Source organism: Pecten maximus, chromosome 6, assembly GCF_902652985.1.
Source record: "Pecten maximus chromosome 6, xPecMax1.1, whole genome shotgun sequence".
In the NCBI taxonomy this organism is placed as follows: domain Eukaryota; kingdom Metazoa; phylum Mollusca; class Bivalvia; order Pectinida; family Pectinidae; genus Pecten; species Pecten maximus.
This window is the reverse complement of record NC_047020.1, coordinates 11,778,980-11,799,946: the sequence shown is the minus strand read 5'-3', so window position 1 is coordinate 11,799,946 and position 20,967 is coordinate 11,778,980. Positions and strand designations below refer to the sequence as shown.

Here is a 20,967-nt window from a genome sequence, read left to right as displayed (position 1 = left end):
TTTCAACTCGTCTTCTGTATTAAAGTTTAACACTTGTACGATTGCGTCCTCTGTGTGCTCCAGAATATATCAAAGGAATGTGATTAATAAGACGTCACTCTTTTTAATTGTTACTATAATTAAAGTAATAGTAAACTGTACTTTTACGACCTCATGATAATATCAAGAGCACACATTGACAAGTTTGCTGTCGTTATGTTTAAATCATAGGGATAGGTACATCACGTTTATTTTAATCGCATATCACAGGCATTGATGACAAAATCGAGACTAACGCAGATGGCATAGATTTCAAAGTTAGGCTGTTTTACTTACTACAAACAATAACCAATGTCAGATACCACAATAGTATACTAGTGATTATTAAATGTCCCTAATTCGTGTATGGATGGCGCGCTTCACACGCAAGATATTCACCGTAGTTTATCAAATTATCCACGATTACCGTGGTTTTAAATAATACGGAAATTCTGAAGGACACCAGTTCCTTTATTTCACAGCCAATCTTGATCGGTAATTCGTCAAGTGCGTGATATCGGTAAGGATATGCTAGGTTAGTAATGCCGTATGGCGTACTCACTGGCACCCTTCCCTCGTTATTGCTGATTTAACACATTCTACACTATCTGATATATAAACCTGATAATTCCCGTAAAGGATATGTTTCTCTTTATCTCGATCCGATCATGCAAATGATTGACATCCTGTAGTCTTTCAGAGACTATATTTCAAGAGCCCAACCCTCTTTTAATATTCAACCCGGATTCGCTGCTCATCATATCCGCATATCTTTATATAGTAAATCGCAGTTTTCCTCGACACGGTTATATCTAAATACAGACAGATTCAATGATCATGACAATAGTCGAATGTTACAAGACAAAGGAAAATCACCATGATGATTATCGATGACACATCGACATCAAAGAGTAAGAGCACACTGCCCGTGGTGTACCCGGATGTAGAAGTTACATGGACGATTGTATTACGTAATCATACCCAAAAGTTTAACTTGTCAATGTGGGGTGTTAACACTAAGGATGTTACTGGACGGCGTGGGCAAACATGCTTCGTTATTTTGATATTCTTTAATATTATCCTCCATGTCACTATTTTAAAGGTATCCCTTTATTATAACACTTTTAATTGTTAACCAGTATAGCATTAAAATACTTGTTGGTATTTTGTTCTTGCAAAGGCAATCTGGTTAAAATGATATTATCATTATACACTGATTAAAATAATGTCATCATTATAAATTGGTTAAAATACATATCATTATACATTGGTTAAAATACATATCATCATTATACATTGGTTAAAATACATATCATCATTATACACGGATTAAAATACATATCATTATACACGGATTAAAATACATATCATCATTATACACGGGATAACATATTATCATCATTATACACTGGTTAAAATAATATCTTTTTACACTGGCTAAACTACATATCAACATTATATAGTGGTTAAAACACATAATCATCATTATACAAAAATGTACGCTGGTTAAAATAATATCATCTGTATACACTCGTTAAAATACATATCATCATTATACACTGGTTAAGATTAAAATAATATCATCTTTATACACTCGTTAAAATACATATCATCGTATCACCTTCATACGACAGGTAGTCAGACGTCCTACATCACTGATTTAACATCATTATACTATAGAATACATTATCGATTGAAACTTAGGTGATGCATCTTTTGTTTAGAACCTGTTGGCAATATAAACAAAGACTTTACTGAGGGGGACACCATTTTATGTAAAATGAAGCTTGATATACATATATTATCAACAAATTGTCAAGTCATGACGATGGATTGTTGTAGATATATTAACAAAACACACACTCAGTCCCGATATTAATACTTTCATTCTCTTACAACAAGTACACCCATTTATGTGTCAAAATTAACATGTTTTAAAAACTAAAGACACTTCAGTGTAAACAATTTTTTTGTTCTGGTGTAAAATTATGCTATAAATATTAAGTAAATTTGGGTGTGACAAAGTATAATTGGCAGCATATTTCCTTCCTATAATCATACTGTATTCACCTCGACACTGTCAACAGTATTTGTAATATTGTCTTACCCCATGTTTACTCAGATGTACGATTTTAATTGTTTTATTAAAGTAATTTCTGATGACAGTTTTGTAAAGGCGTTGCTGGCTATAATTGGTATAATATTACCTGGGAAAACTACAACAATAACCTTCTTTTTGTGGACACGTAAAACGAAAAACAAAGAAAAAGTACATTGGTTTGGAAAAAAAGAGATCTTGAATGAAAGAAAATCGTCTCTACTAAAAGAAAAAAATTAATAACCTGTCCAATTATTGTTCTTTTTCTGTACATTTGTTGTTTTAACATACTGAACATGATATATGTTGCGCCAGTACTGTTCATAGGAAATTTCTTCTGTAAAGCTAATATAAATATAGTTAAATAGCTACAATGGAATGTATACTAACACGTTTCTGTATTGACGTTGTTAAAATAGGAATTATAACGCTTCATTCTATTATCTTTAAAAAGGGGTGACTTGGTAAATCATGAACAGGAGCTATATCATTGCTTTCTTTAAATATCGGTCTCCAGCTAATCAGCGGAGAGCAGGATAGGCTCACAGACTAGGTATAATTACCCTGCGGAATGACAAAAAGCTTTCGTGTGATGTCAAAACGAGTAGATTGTTCAGAAAGTCTTACACAGGGCCGTTCCCAATGTCGAAGGCATATACTCTGCCTTCTTGTGCCTTTTATTTAAAGAAGGTTTTGTTTTCGAGAAATCAAGATGCACATTTTAGCTGATAAAGAATGTATTCGAGAAACATTTGGAGAGGTTTGATCCTAGTGGCCCTGCTGTGTTCTTTACGTCCTGTCAGATCGCAGCAAAAAGGTAAAATGGTTGATGTATGCTTGGCGATATCTAAAACCTCTTTAATATCAAAATTATATATATGTATATGTATGTATATATATCAAATTCGAAATAGAGTGTTTGGGGGTAGACGGATTATTAATCGGCGATAAATTACTACATTGGCAACATTTAAATGACGGTAATTTTTTTATATTCATGTTAACCTTTCTGATGGTTATTGAAATATAACAAGTTATTGGTATGTTGTACTCACTTGTATGTCACTGGAAGTTTTCCCCACTGAAACAAATATATAATAATGTGGAAAATGTTAAATTGTTATATGTTAAATTGTTATATGTTAAATTGTATATGTTAAATTGTTATATGTTACAATGTTAAATGTAGTTTATTCCTATCAGTTACTTATATAATATTGGATATTTAGCATCATCTATCTTGTTATAATTTATAATTTTTGTACTTTACTATGCGCAAATCAATTTTCAGACATTGTGTTTCTGGTGGATACAACAGCAGGAGCCACATCAAATGAACTGGACCTTGTAATAGATTTTATATACAAGGTTGCCTCATTCTTAACCATTGGACCAAATGACATGCTCATTTCTGTTGTGACATTTTCATCAACTGCTACAGAATCTTTTGACCTGGATGACTATCCGGATAGTGCTGGACTGTTGGCCGCTCTGACTAATCTAAAAACCATAACACCATCCGGAAATAATGGACTGGTTGCTGGTTTGAATTATGTAAAGGACAATTCATTTCAGGCGAGTAAGGGAGCGCGCACCCTTGCAGATGATACTTTGGTGCTCATTGCACACAGTCAGTCCGTAACTAGTTTTAATACAGCTGTAGTAGGTACTGCCCTTGGACTAAATGAAGTTCACTCCTACACGATTGGGATAGGGTCATCAGTTTCTCAGTCAGAGATGATGTTCGTGTCAACAGACCCGGATTCCGATAATAACCATGTGGTGAACAGTTTCAGTGTCTTGTGTGATGTAGTGCCTGTACTTGTCCCTAAACTCGGTAAGTATGAACTACCCTGTCCCATTTCGTAAAGTCTTTATGATATCAAAATGGAATTTTATATAATCTATCAAAACTGTTCTAAAGAGAGAGAAAAGTTCATCCTACGGGCAAGCTTTCCTGGAGCTTAGCCATCGACACAGCCTCGAGTTTGCTGTTTATCTTGACGTTACTTCCTCATTTTCCCTCACTGCACGATAATCGATAGTAATGAAAAGAGTAGCAAAACTGACATCACCCTACTGTGGTATAATAAACTTTAAGTCTATACTTTGTGATATGATCCTTACATAAAATGGTTACATTTTTAGGATAAAGGCGAGAGTAAAGTACCTTTCCGTTGATAGATTTTTCTTTCACGTTGCACATGTGTATCAATATTCCGTTTGACATCGCAGAAAAAATACAATGAATGTTTAATTATAATGACGTCATAGTACGTGTCAGCGGAATCACCCCCCTTGCGTTTATGAAAACAAAGCTTTACTTGGCAAACAAAAAAAAAAAACAAAAAAAACACGGTAATACACATGCGAAGTATGATGATGTCTATCCCAAATATAGTTTCAGGGTGATACACTTATATAGATATCGATAAAGGGGTTGAAAGATCAGTAGACATATCTTATTTCGAAATACACTAATTTTTCAATTTTAAATCAAATTCTTTATCTTCAACGATTGATGAATAATATCGTGTTCTACAGATAGCACAACTAGCGTGACGTCAGCAGATGGATGTGACGTAACGACAACGTCAACCTCCACTACCACAACTACAACCACCATAACCACCACTACACAACCCACAACCACCACGACCACAGCGACAGCTGGACCTGCGTCTCTCAAAGGTATCATTTCAAACAATCAAGTGGAATGTATGTTCATTCAATGTATTTATCCTGCTCTTCTTGCTTTTACGTTCTGTTACCATAACATCCGATATGATATAACTATGATTCATATAGAATCCCAATTTAACTTACATTTGTATGTAGAAAAACACATCTTATTTATTATTAATCCAATATAAAAAAGGGTATTATACAGGGACAGATATATAGATAATAATACATGTTTATACAATACATTGCAACATTTTGTAATATTAATCAGTAAGGTATATTAAACTCAATGCCACTTCTGATTCCAATCCTTGCCTTGTAAGACTGCATCTTGATTACTTTCCATAATAATAACAACTAAGAATTGTTTTTTGGTGTTTGTGTTATCAATATAGCTAGCAATGTCTGACAATGTTTAATTCCAGTGGCTAAGTATATCTTTATATATTGCACAGAAAGCCATTTATGATAAAATATGATTGAGACAATTTTCCTCTTCTACTGTACAGATATTATTTTCGTTGTTGACGTGTCATCTGGAGCCAATGAAGCGGATCTGAACTATGTCACCGACTTTGTATACAAGGTTGTGGCCACTCTATCAATAGGTGACAACGACACTTTGGTATCTATTGTCACTTTCTCCGATACCACAGAAGAACATTTTGCTCTTGATGTTCACAATACAAGCTCTACACTGCTAAGTGCAACGAGCACCCTGATGGATTTGGCTCCAAGTGGTGACCCACAGACATTCGAAGCATTAAACTATATCAGTGCCAGCGCCTTCGATAATGGACGATCTGAAGCAGAAGACATCATTGTCTTGGTGACGTATAGCGAATCCACAAGTACAGCACAAACCGCCTTTAACGCCCTTTCGCTGAGGTCAGCCGGTGCTAGTATTTTCGTAGTTGCCGTTGGAGACGCATTGACCGTTGACAACGACGAGCTGGTTGCTGTAGCGTCCTCACCTAACTCCTATTACATACACTATGTGGCTAACTTCAGCGATGTTTGTGAACTATTGCCTACCTTTGTCCCGAAACTTGGTAAGTCATTTATTTTAACTTCTTCAGTTATAAGCACATTTATTTATAATATAATTCTTCAAATTAACCCATTTTGTTGGCCTCCAATTTGAAATTTAAAAAAAACCGGAGAAAATGAAACATAAAAGAAGATGTGTAGCAGTCCTCGCTTTGTTCCAATCGGACATTGAAGCATCAACCGAATTAATGAAAGCCACTACATTGATGCAGGATTGTTAGAGGATACATTGGCAGATTTTAGGTTTTAAAACATAGAATAATATAAAGAAATTAAAGAAAATGGAAACAGTGTACTTGCTCGATCCCTACATTCAGATGTTTTTGTTGATGTTACGCATGGTAAAATTTCACGAACTACTTGCATCTCCATTCTTCTTGATGACTTCTACGTTGTAGACGTGGACACGCTTTTCTATCCAGGAGACATCCATTTACGATACAGGATACATTTATTTTTTAGATCCCGCTACATTTGTATCTATTTGATCTTTTTTCAAGCTATATAAAATGTATGTATTTTGTTCTATTTTACAGATAGCTCTAAGACCGCAAGTACAGACGTGTGTTCGACATTGATAACGTCATCAGTCACGGCAGCATCCAGTGTTAACACAGACGGTACATACACATTACATCATATTTACTTTCTCATTTACACTCTGGCATAGTGACAACTACTCCGGATCTAGTAAAGAAAACGTTATTTATTTTACAACAATTGCGAAACAAGTTAAACCACCTTATATTAATCATTCTTGTTGGTGCGGATGGAAGCGCGCGACGGTATTACTGTGAGAATCTAGTAAACTTTTGACAGGAAGAGAAGGCGCTAAGATATCATTACTTGAAAGGAAACATTTTACGTTGAATACTTTTAACTAGATCATGCGAATTTAAAACAAAGTACCATTCATTTTCTTTCCTGGAGTATTACTTTCGAACAAAATTATTTGTTTTCATGAATTCCCTGTACTTTAAAGAATAGAATACAGAGAACATTACAACCAATCACATTGATGGAAGTATGAACAATTGAACCGCGATTTTCCCCCAAATAAATGTGTTGTCTTATTTTCATTCCAATTACGATTCTAAACTCACGCTGGGCGATATTTATCTTCTCAAACAATACGTGCTCATTCACATTTTAATTTATCTACATAGGACCAATCGAACTTCAATAAAAAAGAGAAAAGATTATATCAGTGTCATGTTCATGATATTTGTGTTCATTAAGTAGAGAATAAGTCGTGTTAGTCTACATATTACTCTTTAGGGATAGGGCTCCTGGTCAGAATATACCTAAATAATCTCTTTAAAAACATCTTATATTCCAACCAAATTGATCGAATTATGAAAAGATTGTGACCTGCTCTCACTTTTAGTTGAACAGATTTTATTTTTCTAACTCTCCTCCTCCACTTGTTCGTCCCCTGGCACGAACAACAATGCCTCCTATATAGGACGAAACATCTGCCTATGCTCTTCATTATTCGACATATGCTGTCTTCTACTAAATTATTATTTTACGTTTGTGAGTTTTAATCAACCCCTTAATGTTACTGTTGCAGCACCGTCAGAAAATGAGGAAGGAAACGCGATAGTTGTGGTTGGGGCCATAGTAGGCGGGGTTTGTGTGACCGTACTACTGCTGATCGGGGTCACCATGCTGATACTCTACTGCAAAAAAAGGTAAGGTCTACTCTTGTTCATACGACTATGTGTATGGCAATATACAATTACAGCATATACGTCTCTAATTAAGTAATAAACATAAACAAATGAGGACGCGGCATGACAAAATGCTACTTGATGCAAATCTATATCTTTGTTAATGTTTTGAGTTGGAATTGCGATTTCCTTATTATGTCGGTATTCTTTGTTGTGTTCGTTTTGATGGCCATTACACAATGGATTTGTACCTGTCCCAATTATTTGTATGTAAATGTGTGTAGGAGTATTTGATACTGTTGTACCACATTGTATGTTCCCTTGACGCCTGAAGTAAACAGCAATATGATCATGGTTCGATGTAAATATTAAAAACTTTTATTCAAGAAGTAACTTTGGACGTAATTAAATGGTATGGGCAGATTTGAATAAACATTATGTCACAAAGTATGTGAGAAGAAGAAAAGAAACAGTTTTTATATACATGGACATCTATGTAATAGTTTAAATCATTTAAATTTGTCTATTGACACAAGTTTATGTACTTGAAACTTTACAACCTGTATGAAATAATTAATCGAAAGGGCTTGTTGCTGCTGTCTTTGTTTCACATGTATTTATACTAAGGCAGCTTTAAGGCCGAATTTCAGAACATTTTAACAGATGATACATATTTAAATTTATAATAAGTGACTATCGTTATAATTTTCTCCATCGTTCTTTTATTGCAGAGACTTAATCTTGAGGAAAACAAAAATAAAAGAGATCAGCCGATCACACTCAAGTATTCGTCGACAAAAAGAGGAGACAAGTCATATGCCAATGTCAGATAATATGGCAAACAGCCGCGATAATCCAGATCGTCACGATTCTAACCTCTCGAGCAGTAGCCACGGATATGTATCCCCAGTGCCTATCATAACAGAAAGAGACCTTCCGGGAATGATAACCAAGGAACTACCTCCGCAAATAGGAGAATCGCAAGACAAAGAAATGAACTCCAGTTTGGTATCAATTTCAGAAAAGACGTTTGATGAGGGATATAAGTCTAACAGCATCGAGAATAGAACTCCTGGGTCCGCGGGCTCAGATCAGCTCAGTTTCTCCAATTCAGAAAAGGACATGTTTCGTCAGGATTCTAGCGATTGGAGGGACATGAGTCCGTCTGTACACTCACAAATCGAGTCTCAGCCGACGGAGCAAAACTTTGAAAACCCTACCAGTAAAATAATTGACGATAGTGACAACGCTGTTGAAAAAGATATAAAGCCCACCACAGACTCAAAAGATGAGAATAATTTAGATAGTGGAACAGTAAATTCGATAGCTCCTTCTCAACATGTATTGAAAAACAAAAAGATTGATACTTTGCAAGATTCAAAAACATCTACCATAGCTCAAAATAGGGAAACAGCAACGCTCAGAACTAGATACAGACAGTTATCATCTTCTTTGGCTGATGCAATTCACTCGAACCCTCAAAATACAACAGTACCACTTACAACTCAGCGGCCGAAGGCGAAGAAACATGTACTGATTCGTCAGGAGACACAACAAAGTATTTATAGTAGAAGACCAAGTATAGTACACATAGATATTGGAGAAATATAATGGGATCGACTGTGCCGGGGACTGTCTATACCTTCAGCATCACGGAGGCACTGTCTCGTGATGGAAATTGCAATGCTTATTTTAATTATAGCTACATGGAATTGCGCGTGCTCTCGTTGTCTTGTGAAGGAAACTTTCCGGACCAATCCAGTGTAATGACACATTTTATATTTAGGTAGCTGTAGAAACACTGTTCGTAATGTGAATTATATAACTATTTATGGTAAAGAATGTATATTTATTGTCATGCTGAAGGAAAGCAGTTATTTGTTCGAACACATTGAATATTTGACTATCTGTATCTACACTTAGTGCAAAAAGATATTTCATTTTGCGTCGTGAACTTGCGTGTCTCTATTATAAAGTCGTGTCTGTTGTTATGTTGATTTTCTTGTTACGTTGTCACTTTAATCTTCCCTCAATAGTATATTGTCAATAGTGTTTCTACAATTATTACCTATCACAAAGTCGTGTTCCACTTATTTTTTGTACCATAGAAAGAAACAAAGACCATGGATTGTTTCGTGGTAGAATATACAGCATGGTAAATTTAACTAATAGATATTGATATGAATCGGTGCTCAATCTCAAAGGCTTTCTGTTATTGTGTGTCTGCTAATATCGGGGTATTTGTTCTTATGTTGGCTATTGACCCCGGCCTGTTATCATACTTTTATCGGGTTAATGTTCACGTCATCTACGTTGTATTTATATACATAGAATTATTTCTTTTGAAGGTCTCGAAACATTCGCCGGATTTTATGACAGACAGCTATATTGATAGACAAACGGAACAAACAGACAGACATATAGAGAAAAAGGAATCAGACAAACAGACAGACGGACACAAACGAAACAGACATACAGACCTATAGATAGACAAACGAGACAAATGAACAGACAGACATATATAATGACAAACGAGACAGACAGACACATAGAGAGACAAACGAAACAGACAGACAATTAGTGAGACAAACGGGACAAACAGACAGACTAGCAAAACATAACGAGACAAACAGACAAATAGACAAACAAAAAAGCATGCTGTTTCGAGTACCGGTATTGTTTTATCATGTTGTAATTATAATCCATGTGATAATAATTTCAATTACATTAAATTTGTTGCAATAACATTCATTCGACATTTGTGTTATTTTGTTCGGGTTAAACAGTTAATACCACACACATACATACACAGATGTAGATGTCAATCTAATTACACTGACAAGTAATTTAGAATATAATTGTCTACCATTCTTTAATTAAAATCTATGTATGCCGTTTTACTTATTTTACAATAAATTTCTTTTCTTATTTCAATTACAGTTTGAATAAAAATATATTTAACTGAACGTAATAATGACTATTTCTCAAAGAATAATACAAACGGGTCAGTTGAATTCTAGATGAAATCAAAATTATTTCTGATGCGAAATGAAAATAACGTGTCTACAAAAGACCTCAAGCAAAAAAACGTTGACAGCTGAATGGCGGTCTGCGTGACCGAGATAGATTACTGATGTCTACAACACAAATTATATACGTTGTTCACGGAAATTATCTCTTTTTTAACATTATCCATTCATGTTGCTTACAATTATTGAAATAACATTCTATAGAAACACATATTTTGTCTTAATTCAATTGGTATTATTAAGATATTGTGAAATATTTTACAACAATAACTGGCGTAGTCATGAAATCATATCACAATCTACATATATTTTTAAACTGTTTTTAAATGTCGTCTTTTCATATCAAAACAAACCACGTCATTGTAGCACACAGATGTTTCTCTATGGATTATTGTGTATAAGGTAGTGAGATTCACCAATTGGCTGGGAAAGTTTCGTGGATAAAACCTTATAGAAACGATATGATGGGGTGTGAAATAATTGGTGATATGTTCAAGCCTAGCTATACAACTCACCAAGAAGCAAGATGTACCTTTTATCTCCTTTACCAATGGCCTGTTTCGTCTAGCTATTAAAATTCATGGAGGGAAAGGAAAAACAGACATATGCTTGTTTGCATGCTGTCTTGTATTTCTGAAAGATAATATATATTCCAATTCTGGCCAAGCAGAATCCCGAGATCACTATCATATCTTTATTTTTAAAACATTGATTTTATTGGCTGAATGCCTTGTGTATAACTGTGTTTTTGTTACAAATTGTTTAATTGGCTAATATTCAATGAGCAGAACATGGAATGTGTAGTGTTCACGACTATCTGTGTGACGTGAAGGGTAAAAGCTAAAAATATGATCAGTGAAGATGATTATAGTGATGCCTCAATTCCTGTGAATAGTAACACCTGTCCAGAATATGTTTTATTAACCTGTCCGTCTAATGTGAATCCTTATACAAAACTATGCATCTATTAAAAAATGATGATGTACTCATTATGGAATATAAACTGTCCCCTATAACCTGTATATACGTATACCAAATGTGACGGGCGGACGTGAACAAAATAATGGGCTTAAGTCAATAGCAAACATTGAAACCCTCTTATGACTAGACATTACATTGTATATATAAACCAACGATAAAGACTGCATCCGGATGCGTATCTTTATCCCAACAGAAGAAGAATGATCTTTAAATATTAACCTCTATTTCCTATATTCGGCCCTGTCTTTCTGGGGGCAGAACACAATCCTTTTATATAGGATTTTATATGATTTGATTTTTACATCGGAGAGGGAAGCTGGCTTTCTGTTTAAACACAACTGAGTCCTCTTTACCCAGGTATGATCTGGATTAAATTTGGTTGAAATCCAATCAACTGTTCAGGAGGAGTAGCGTTTGTAGAAACAGTTTGGACGTAATAATGACCGATGGACCAATTGACTTAAACCATACAATGTACCGTATGTTCAGGATAGCAAGTTACAAAGCGTCTGATGTCGTTAACGATATAAATTCATACCAAAACTCCCGAATCAGATCAATGAAATGTTTATGATAATGCCTGTATGTTGTTTATAATTGGTAAAACAAACATGCTTATTCCTTAACTGACATGTCGCTTCATTTTCGTTTTCTTAATATATGACTACAATTGGCGGTTAAAAACCAGATATATTGAAATCAAGGCAACAAACTGAATCATAAAAAAATCATATAAACCTGGAACAGAATATGAATAATTTCACTTGCAGCCTTTCTGATACCGAATGATAATCAGATATCCGAAAATAAAAAGTACGCTTTTTAAGGACAAAACGCGATGTGTTTCCGTGATTAATCAATTTAAATTTACGCAATAAAATTAAAATGACGTCGAAGCGTTCCATCGTTTACAAATTTATCAGAAGCTTCTTGTAATATAATTTTCGTCATATTCTTTTTATGGTATCAAATATTAATAGAAGTTGTCTCCCTTGAACTGACAATATCTTGCTTTTTCAACTTTAGTTTAAAGTATGAAAATAACAGGTATCCAATAAAGATAGTTATATATGAATGGTTTTACTGGTTTTCAATGTTTTGCAAAATTTGCTTACCGTATTTGGGGGAAAATGATCCTCCTTTTAGAAAATGATTGCTGCAGATTTCAGTTTTAACTTGAGACACCTTTCTATTTTATATTCTCTCAGCTCGGAAAGCTATATTTATGTACATATATATTACACAATGTGATTTAGACCTGATAGAGAAACATATTCTGTTCTGGGATCATCAAATACCTCCAAGGAGAAATAACACCCATTTCATTTATCTGTTTCTGATTATATTCATATACTAGTACTTGTATATATATTAGTATTATCTTTATTCCATCAAATGTTATTCACAGATATTTTCAAGTCAAACAGAACGAAAAAAAATCCTTCCCTATTTGTGGATAAAGTATCTGATGAAGTGAATATATGTATAAAGTTTACCTATTTTTATCATCAATAACAATAATGATTATAACAACAGAATAACTTTGTTTCATCACAGCCAATAAGCTAAGAGATAGATACATATTGAGCCCCTCAGAAAACAATAGATGAAGGAAACATTGGCATGATAATAATGATATTAAACAATAACAATAATAGGCTTCATTTAAACTTGATAATGTATTGAGTCAACGAGTCGTCTTACATATGGTCAAATTGTGTTTTTTTGTTTTGTTTTTATATATATATAAGTAATTTTGTGAAAGTTAACAATGATTTTGTAACGTTCTGTAATGTAGGATGAGCTCCGCAACAGTAAAATCTGTCCGAGTTGCTTCAGATCAGTACTAGCTAACTTCCAGAATAAAGGTTCAGAAGCTTTGTGGTTTAAGGGGATGAATCTGGCGTGACCTTCACATGGAGCTGTAAAAAACCAATAATACGACCAAGGTCACATTCACATATAATACTTACACACTGCTAATTATCTGATCGTTTAATACATCAATATCAAAAATGATTTATAAGAAAAACGTTCAAATATACCCTTATATACTTAAATTAATGTATAATTCATGTATAACAACTTACTGCAGGCTCAGAATATCCTTTCTCTACACTTGTATCATGCAAACGATAAACGCAACATTATCCATCTTCCATAGTTTTTCAAACATGCATATAAATACCATAAGTATACGTTATATTGACTACTAGAATACATACACATAACTTAATTAAGGATATTCAATAGCAAGATCATAATTGAGAATAATAACCCTAATTAAGCATACTAAATAATAACAACAATATTACTCATCACTGAACCAGATGTTCTAACGAGTATTTACCAAAGATATATATCGAGAAAAACAGGGCTAAACTAACAGTAAAGTAGATATAGAAATAGCAAGATAAATTTACCACAGTCTGTTGTCTGAGCCTGTGTCAAGTTTTTATAACTGCTAACGCAGTATAAAACGGGTAAAGAGCCCGCAAACAAAAGCTCGAAAATGCATGCCTCTGCCACGAATTCGCACCTACCTGGTCACACACACTAGAACGGTGGCCCGATATTCAGGAATATCCAGATGATGCCGCGTTTCTGAAATAAAAGCCGTGGTGGCAATGTAACCGCCAGGAATATCAACGAGAATCGAAGTCTGACTTCTTATCATTTCATTTCAACATATTTTATTGTATAACATTTATACAAATGGGTTAGACAGCAGGCTTGGCATATATAAGTCTTCCCCAATACAAACAGAACAATAGTAGAATTAAACTAAAACAATTGAAAGTGAAAAGGTATAAGAAATATGTATATAAATTAAGTCAATGGAGATGAAATATCTATGGAGATGAATTTTTTTTATGAATATATTGATTTTCATGGTCAAAGGGAGGTAATTATAAAAAGAACTAACAATTAGTGGAAAAGGGAGGTAATAAGGTTCTAGTATATCCCTTGTCAAATTATGATCATGTTACAGAGTTATAAAAAGATTTTGTTCTCAGTTAATAGCTATTGCTTAGATACAGGATTGGCACCCAGCCTTAAATCCAGCAGCACTATAGATGTTCAGGCATAAAATGTCTTACTCCTCCTTCTGTAGCCATCCATCTTAGTGTGCTAGATTCAGACTGAATGCCCCTGCATCCAAGCAAAGCTTTCATATGTTAGATATAACAAACTGTGTAATTATACATTTGAATAAAAAGATTCTAGTTGAATATACTAGTTTTGAATTAAGTAAATCAATCAGAGATATTCAGGGATCAGCTGACTTCTTATCATCACAGAACTTACCGATGAGATTATAATGTCGATCACTTCTATCGGTCGTGCTATTTGGAATAAACCCTTTAACATTCAATCAAATGAGGCTTATAATTACCTTAGGTTGAAGAGGACGAAATGTTGTCACATTGATAAAAACAATATAAGAATCATATATCCACGCTTATAATACACTGTATTTGTAAGGTGTCACTATTATTAGATTGTAAGTAAAGATCAAGCGACTGACTGGGACGAGTATATAATGTTGATTTCAATGGTTTACTGTATTTCCAATCCTCATGGACCATACTGTACACTTTTTGTTAATTAGTCAACATATATGAAACTGAAGGACTTGACAAGGTCTTTTCCGCCTTGTATGATACGCTCCTAGGTGAAAACAATCGGAGTAGAGATGTACATTTTGTTCCTATACTGTGTCAATAGTATGTTAAAAGCGCAGCAAATATGATTTCATCCAGATATACCAAGGGATTATAGTGCGGACAAGCTTTATCTTCAAACATAATCAAATGGTGATAACTCCGCATAGAGATACACAACACTTGGAACGTGACCTCCTATACCAACATATACTATAAAGAGGTGAATGTAGCCAAACGAGCAATAAAGGTATCGCCAGAGAAGAACACAAATGGCCATCCGAGCAGAGAGACTCCACCAACATGGAGCAATATATATCGGCCTCTCTGCCTGAGAGTCCATAGCCATCCAGCGAACAGCCATTAACTGTATCCCCCGTCTCCGTCATGGTCGAGACGTTTAAAATACCACTAGGTGTTATCCATTATTGTCATATTGTCACAATCTTTGTTTACCGTCATCTTACCATAATTAGTTCTTATTCTCATATTAATAAACGGCGGTACACATATGAATAGGTGACATATTTAGGACTAATTCGTTGAATTTCATGTTGCCGGCTAGTGGCATGACATCTTCCCAGGTCCATTATGCTGACACTGACATACAAATTAATGAGGTTTTACAAGTTACTCTTGTATGACAATTATTATCACAAAGGTAATTAATACAAAGGTAAGAAATCATAATTATAGCGTCTTTGTGTTCCTTATTTCAAAGTCATGTTCAGAAGTATATCTCTTAATAAACAAATTACTCATGCATTCAATGTAGTGAAAAGCGTTTATTGATAAATTAAACAAAGGGTAATGTCTACCGTAAATAAACGATAATTAAGATAAGGGCAAATCATTCTGAAATCTGATGTGGAATGACAGGTGATTTTACTTTCTTTAAATGAACGAATCAATAAAGGTAAACAGCATTCTAGTAAGAATTGACCTGAACACCTTGCCATACATTTTTTCATTAAGTTCAAGCTAAATTATCTTCTTTATTGTTCATTTATACAGTAAGTGTATAAATTGAAATGGATCAGTAACGAATTAATTCATTTCTATTTCAATTACCCATCCCGTATTTATCTTGTCACGCTAAAATATATACTTTATCGATCTTAACAAATATCCATGACAAATAAATCGGCGCTCCCAAAGTATTTGTCATAGAAAACAAAGAGGAATCTGAAGGGGTCATCTCCTCATAGTTTGAAACTTCTAGAATTAATAGTATCATTCATAGGAAAGATATCCTCCAGTAAAATAATAGTATCCTCAAGTTAAAGGATCGTATCCTCCAGTTAAATGATCATTTCCTTTAGTTAAAGAATCGTATCCTCTAATCAAAGGATCGTATTCTTCCAGTTAAAGGATCGTATCCTCTAGCTAAGGGACCGCACCCTCTAGTTAAAGAATCGTATCCTCTAGTTTAAGGATCGTATCCTCCAGTTAAAGGATCGTATCCTCTAGTTAAAGAATCGTCTCCTCTAGTTAAAGGATCATATCCTCTAATTAAAGGATCGTATCCTCTAGTTAAAAGATCGTATCCTCCAGTTAAAGGATCATATCCTCTAGTGAAAAGACCGTATCCTCTAGTTAAAAGATCGTATCCTCTAGTTAAAGAATCGTATCCTCTAATTAAAGGATCGTATCCTCCAGTTAAAGGATCGTATCCTCCAGTTAAAGGATCTTATCCTCTAGTTAAAGAATCGTATCCTCTAATTAAAGGAGCGTATCCTCCAGTTAAAGGATTGTATCCTCTAGTTAAAGAATCGTATCCTCTAATTAAAGGATCGTATCCTCTAGTTAAATGATCGTATCCTCTAGTTAAAGGATCATATCCTCTAATTAAATGATCGTATCCTCTAGTTAAAGGATCGTATCCTCTAGTTAAAGGATCGCATCCTCTAGTTAAAGGATCATATCCTCTAGTTAAAAGATCGTATCCTCCAGTTAAAGGATCGTATCCTCTAGTTTCAGGATCGTATCCTCCAGTAAAAGGATCGCATCCTCTAGTTAAAGAATCGTATCCTTTAATTAAAGGATCGTATCCTCCAGTTTAAGAATCGTATCCTCTAATCAAAGGATCGTATTCTTCCAGTTAAAGGATCGTATCCTCTAGCTAAAGGACCGCATCCTTTAGTTAAAGAATCGTATCCTCTAGTTTAAGGATCGTATCCTCCAGTTAAATGATCGTATCCTCTAGTTAAAGAATCGTATCCTCTAATTAGAGGAGCGTATCCTCCAGTTAAAGGATCGTATCCTCTAGTTAAAGGATCATATCCTCTAGTTAAAGAATCGTATCCTCTAATTAAAGGATCGTATCCTCTAGTTAAATGATCGTATCCTCTAGTTAAATGATCGTATCCTCTAGTTAAAGGATCATATCCTCGAATTAAAGGATCGTATCTTCTAGTTAAAGGATCGTATCCTCTAGTTAAATAATCGTATCCTCTAGTTAAAGGATCATATCCTCCAGTTAAAGGATTGTATCCTCCAGTTACAGGATCGTATCCTCCAGTTAAAGGATCGTATCCTCTAGTTAAATGATCGTATCCTCCAGTTAAAGAATCCTCTAGTTACAGGATCGTATCCTCCAGTGAAAAGATCGTATCCTCCAGTGAAAAGATCGTATCCTCCAGTTAAAGGATCGTATCCTCTAGTTAAAGGATCATATCCTCTAATTAAAGGATCGTATCTTCTAGTTAAAGGATCGTATCCTCTAGTTAAATAATCGTATCCTCTAGTTAAAGGATCATATCCTCCAGTTAAAGGATTGTATCCTCCAGTTACAGGATCGTATCCTCCAGTTAAAGGATCGTATCCTCTAGTTAAATGATCGTATCCTCCAGTTAAAGAATCCTCTAGTTACAGGATCGTATCCTCCAGTGAAAAGATCGTATCCTCCAGTGAAAAGATCGTATCCTCCAGTTAAAGGATCGTATCCTCCAGTTAAAGGATCGTATCCTCCAGTTAAAGGATCGTATCCTCTAGTTACAGGATCGTATCCTCCAGTTAAAGTTAAAGGATCGTATCCTCTAGTTACAGGATCGTATCCTCCAGTTAAAAGATCGTATCCTCCAGTTAAAGTTAAAGGATCGTATCCTCCAGTTAAAAGATCGTATCCTCCAGTGAAAAGATCGTATCCCCAGTTAAAGAATTGTTTCCTCCAGTTAAAGGATCATATCCTCTAGTTAAATGATCGTATCCTCAAGTTAAAGGATTATATCCCCGAGTTAAAGTTACAGAATTTTATCCTCCAGTTAAAGAATTGTATCCTCCAGTTAAAGAATTGTTTCCTCCAGTTAAAGAATTGTATCCTCCAGTTAAAAAATTGTATCCTCCAGTTAAAAGATCATATCCTCTAGTTAAAGGATCGCATCTTGCAATTAAAGAATTGTATCCTCCAGTTAAAGAATTGTTTCCTCCAGTTAAAGGACCGTATCCTCTAGTTACAGGATCGTATCCTCCAGTTAAAGGATCGTATCCTCCAGTTAAAGGATCGTATCCTCCAGATACAGGATCGTATCCTCCAGTTAAAGTATCGTATCCTCCAGTTAAATGATCGTATCCTCCAGTTAAATGATCGTATCCTCTAGTTACAGGATCGTATCCTTTAGTTAAAGGATCATATCCTCTAATTAAAGGATCGTATCTTCTAGTTAAAGGATCGTATCCTCTAGTTAAATAATCGTATCCTCTAGTTAAAGGATCATATCCTCCAGTTAAAGGATTGTATCCTCCAGTTACAGGATCGTATCCTCCAGTTAAAGGATCGTATCCTCTAGTTAAATGATCGTATCCTCCAGTTAAAGAATCCTCTAGTTACAAGATCGTATCCTCCAGTGAAAAGATCGTATCCTCCAGTGAAAAGATCGTATCCTCCAGTTAAAGGATCGTATCCTCCAGTTAAAGGATTGTATCCTCCAGTTAAAGGATCGTATCCTCTAGTTACAGGATCGTATCCTCCAGTTAAAGTTAAAGGATCGTATCCTCTAGTTACAGGATCGTATCCTCCAGTTAAAAGATCGTATCCTCCAGTTAAAGTTAAAGGATCGTATCCTCCAGTTAAAAGATCGTATCCTCCAGTGAAAAGATCGTATCCCCAGTTAAAGAATTGTTTCCTCCAGTTAAAGGATCATATCCTCTAGTTAAATGATCGTATCCTCAAGTTAAAGGATTATATCCCCGAGTTAAAGTTGTAGAATTTTATCCTCCAGTTAAAGAATTGTATCCTCCAGTTAAAGAATTGTTTCCTCCAGTTAAAGAATTGTATCCTCCAGTTAAAAAATTGTATCCTCCAGTTAAAAGATCATATCCTCTAGTTAAAGGATCGCATCTTGCAATTAAAGAATTGTATCCTCCAGTTAAAGAATTGTTTCCTCCAGTTAAAGGACCGTATCCTCTAGTTACAGGATCGTATCCTCCAGTTAAAGGATCGTATCCTCCAGATACAGGATCGTATCCTCCAGTTAAAGGATCGTATCCTCCAGTTAAATGATCGTATCCTCCAGTTAAATGATCGTATCCTCTAGTTACAGGATCGTATCCTCTAGTTAAATGATCGTATCCTCTAGTTAAAGAATTGTATCCTCCAGTTAAAGGACCGTATCCTCTAGTTACAGGATCGTATCCTCTAGTTAAAGGATTGTATCCTCCAGTTAAAGGACCGTATCCTCTAGTTACAGGATCGTATCCTCTAGTTAAAGGATCGTATTCACCATTTAAAGATCTTATTATTTAGGGTGTAAACAAATAAAGAGATAGTCAATATGATCCAATGAACTGTACAACCTTGTATTAAGTATACTTGTGACATTGATCTGTATACTTTTATCGTTCCTGTTTGAAATATCTAATCATCTACGGACTGAATAGTTAGGTCAACTGTAGTGATCAACGTTGGTATCAGCGCGTTTAAAGTTAAACGACTTGAAACTAATGAATTCAAATAAATCATGATCAAGCAAAGGCAACAATTTCTTCATACGAATGCCAACAAATACTAATTATTAGAAGACTGACAGAAATAGAGGCATGAATGGAGCAACAAATGAACCCTAATAGACATCCAAAGAAGTGACAGTGGGGCAGGTCTACATGTAGCATACTTATCGATGACCACGTGGGGTCCCGAAGGATCAGACAGATGATATGGGACAGTGGTAGCGCTCGTCAGGATTACAGACTGGGCTATATATGTTACAACTATGTGGGTTGATAGTTTGTGGCATTCTTTATGAAGCAGCCGTTAAAAACGTAATATCTTAATATTAAGTTAATGATGTTACTTATTTGCATTACCTTCTAATTTTCATTTGATAATATTGCTCAAATTGCCTTATGCGAGACCACAAATCTACATCGACGAAACCGAAATAATTCGTCACAAAAATTGTGGACGCGCTGTGTGAAAACTGTATGATCTCAGTCGTTAGATAAGAAACGAGGGATGATTGGTATGTTGTGATCTTCGTATTGAAGGAGATACCCAAGGATGTTCTTTTTGAGTCCTACTATTCTCTGACTATATAGGGCCGTGTATCCAAAGACTGGTCTCATTTGGTTAGTTTATATCGACGAGGTAACACTCTAAAGTAAACAAGACAAGCGGCCTTTGCAAAATGGACAAAATCGGTAAAGGAGCAGTGACCAATATTTGCATAAAAAAGTTTAACCCCTAAGGATATCCATAATGATATGGTAGCAACACTAGGGAAAGATGCCCCTACATATGCTACAGTGAAAAGGTGGGTGGTGGAAATTTA

At 34.9% G+C, this 20,967-nt stretch overlaps 1 protein-coding gene across 1 annotated transcript in view; it reads left to right on the top strand.

Annotated features, from left to right (window-relative positions):
- Positions 1–2,851: 2,851 nt before the first annotated feature.
- LOC117330040 (serine-rich adhesin for platelets-like) overlaps positions 2,852–20,967 on the top strand; it is a 41,661-nt gene continuing 23,545 nt past the window's right edge. Inside the window, exons 1-7 of the mRNA XM_033888260.1 lie at positions 2,852–2,933; positions 3,408–3,953; positions 4,661–4,807; positions 5,311–5,853; positions 6,388–6,471; positions 7,425–7,545; positions 8,256–9,082. Coding sequence (XP_033744151.1) covers positions 2,852–2,933; positions 3,408–3,953; positions 4,661–4,807; positions 5,311–5,853; positions 6,388–6,471; positions 7,425–7,545; positions 8,256–9,082 — 2,350 coding nt within the window. The remainder of the gene's footprint in view (positions 2,934–3,407; positions 3,954–4,660; positions 4,808–5,310; positions 5,854–6,387; positions 6,472–7,424; positions 7,546–8,255; positions 9,083–20,967) is intronic.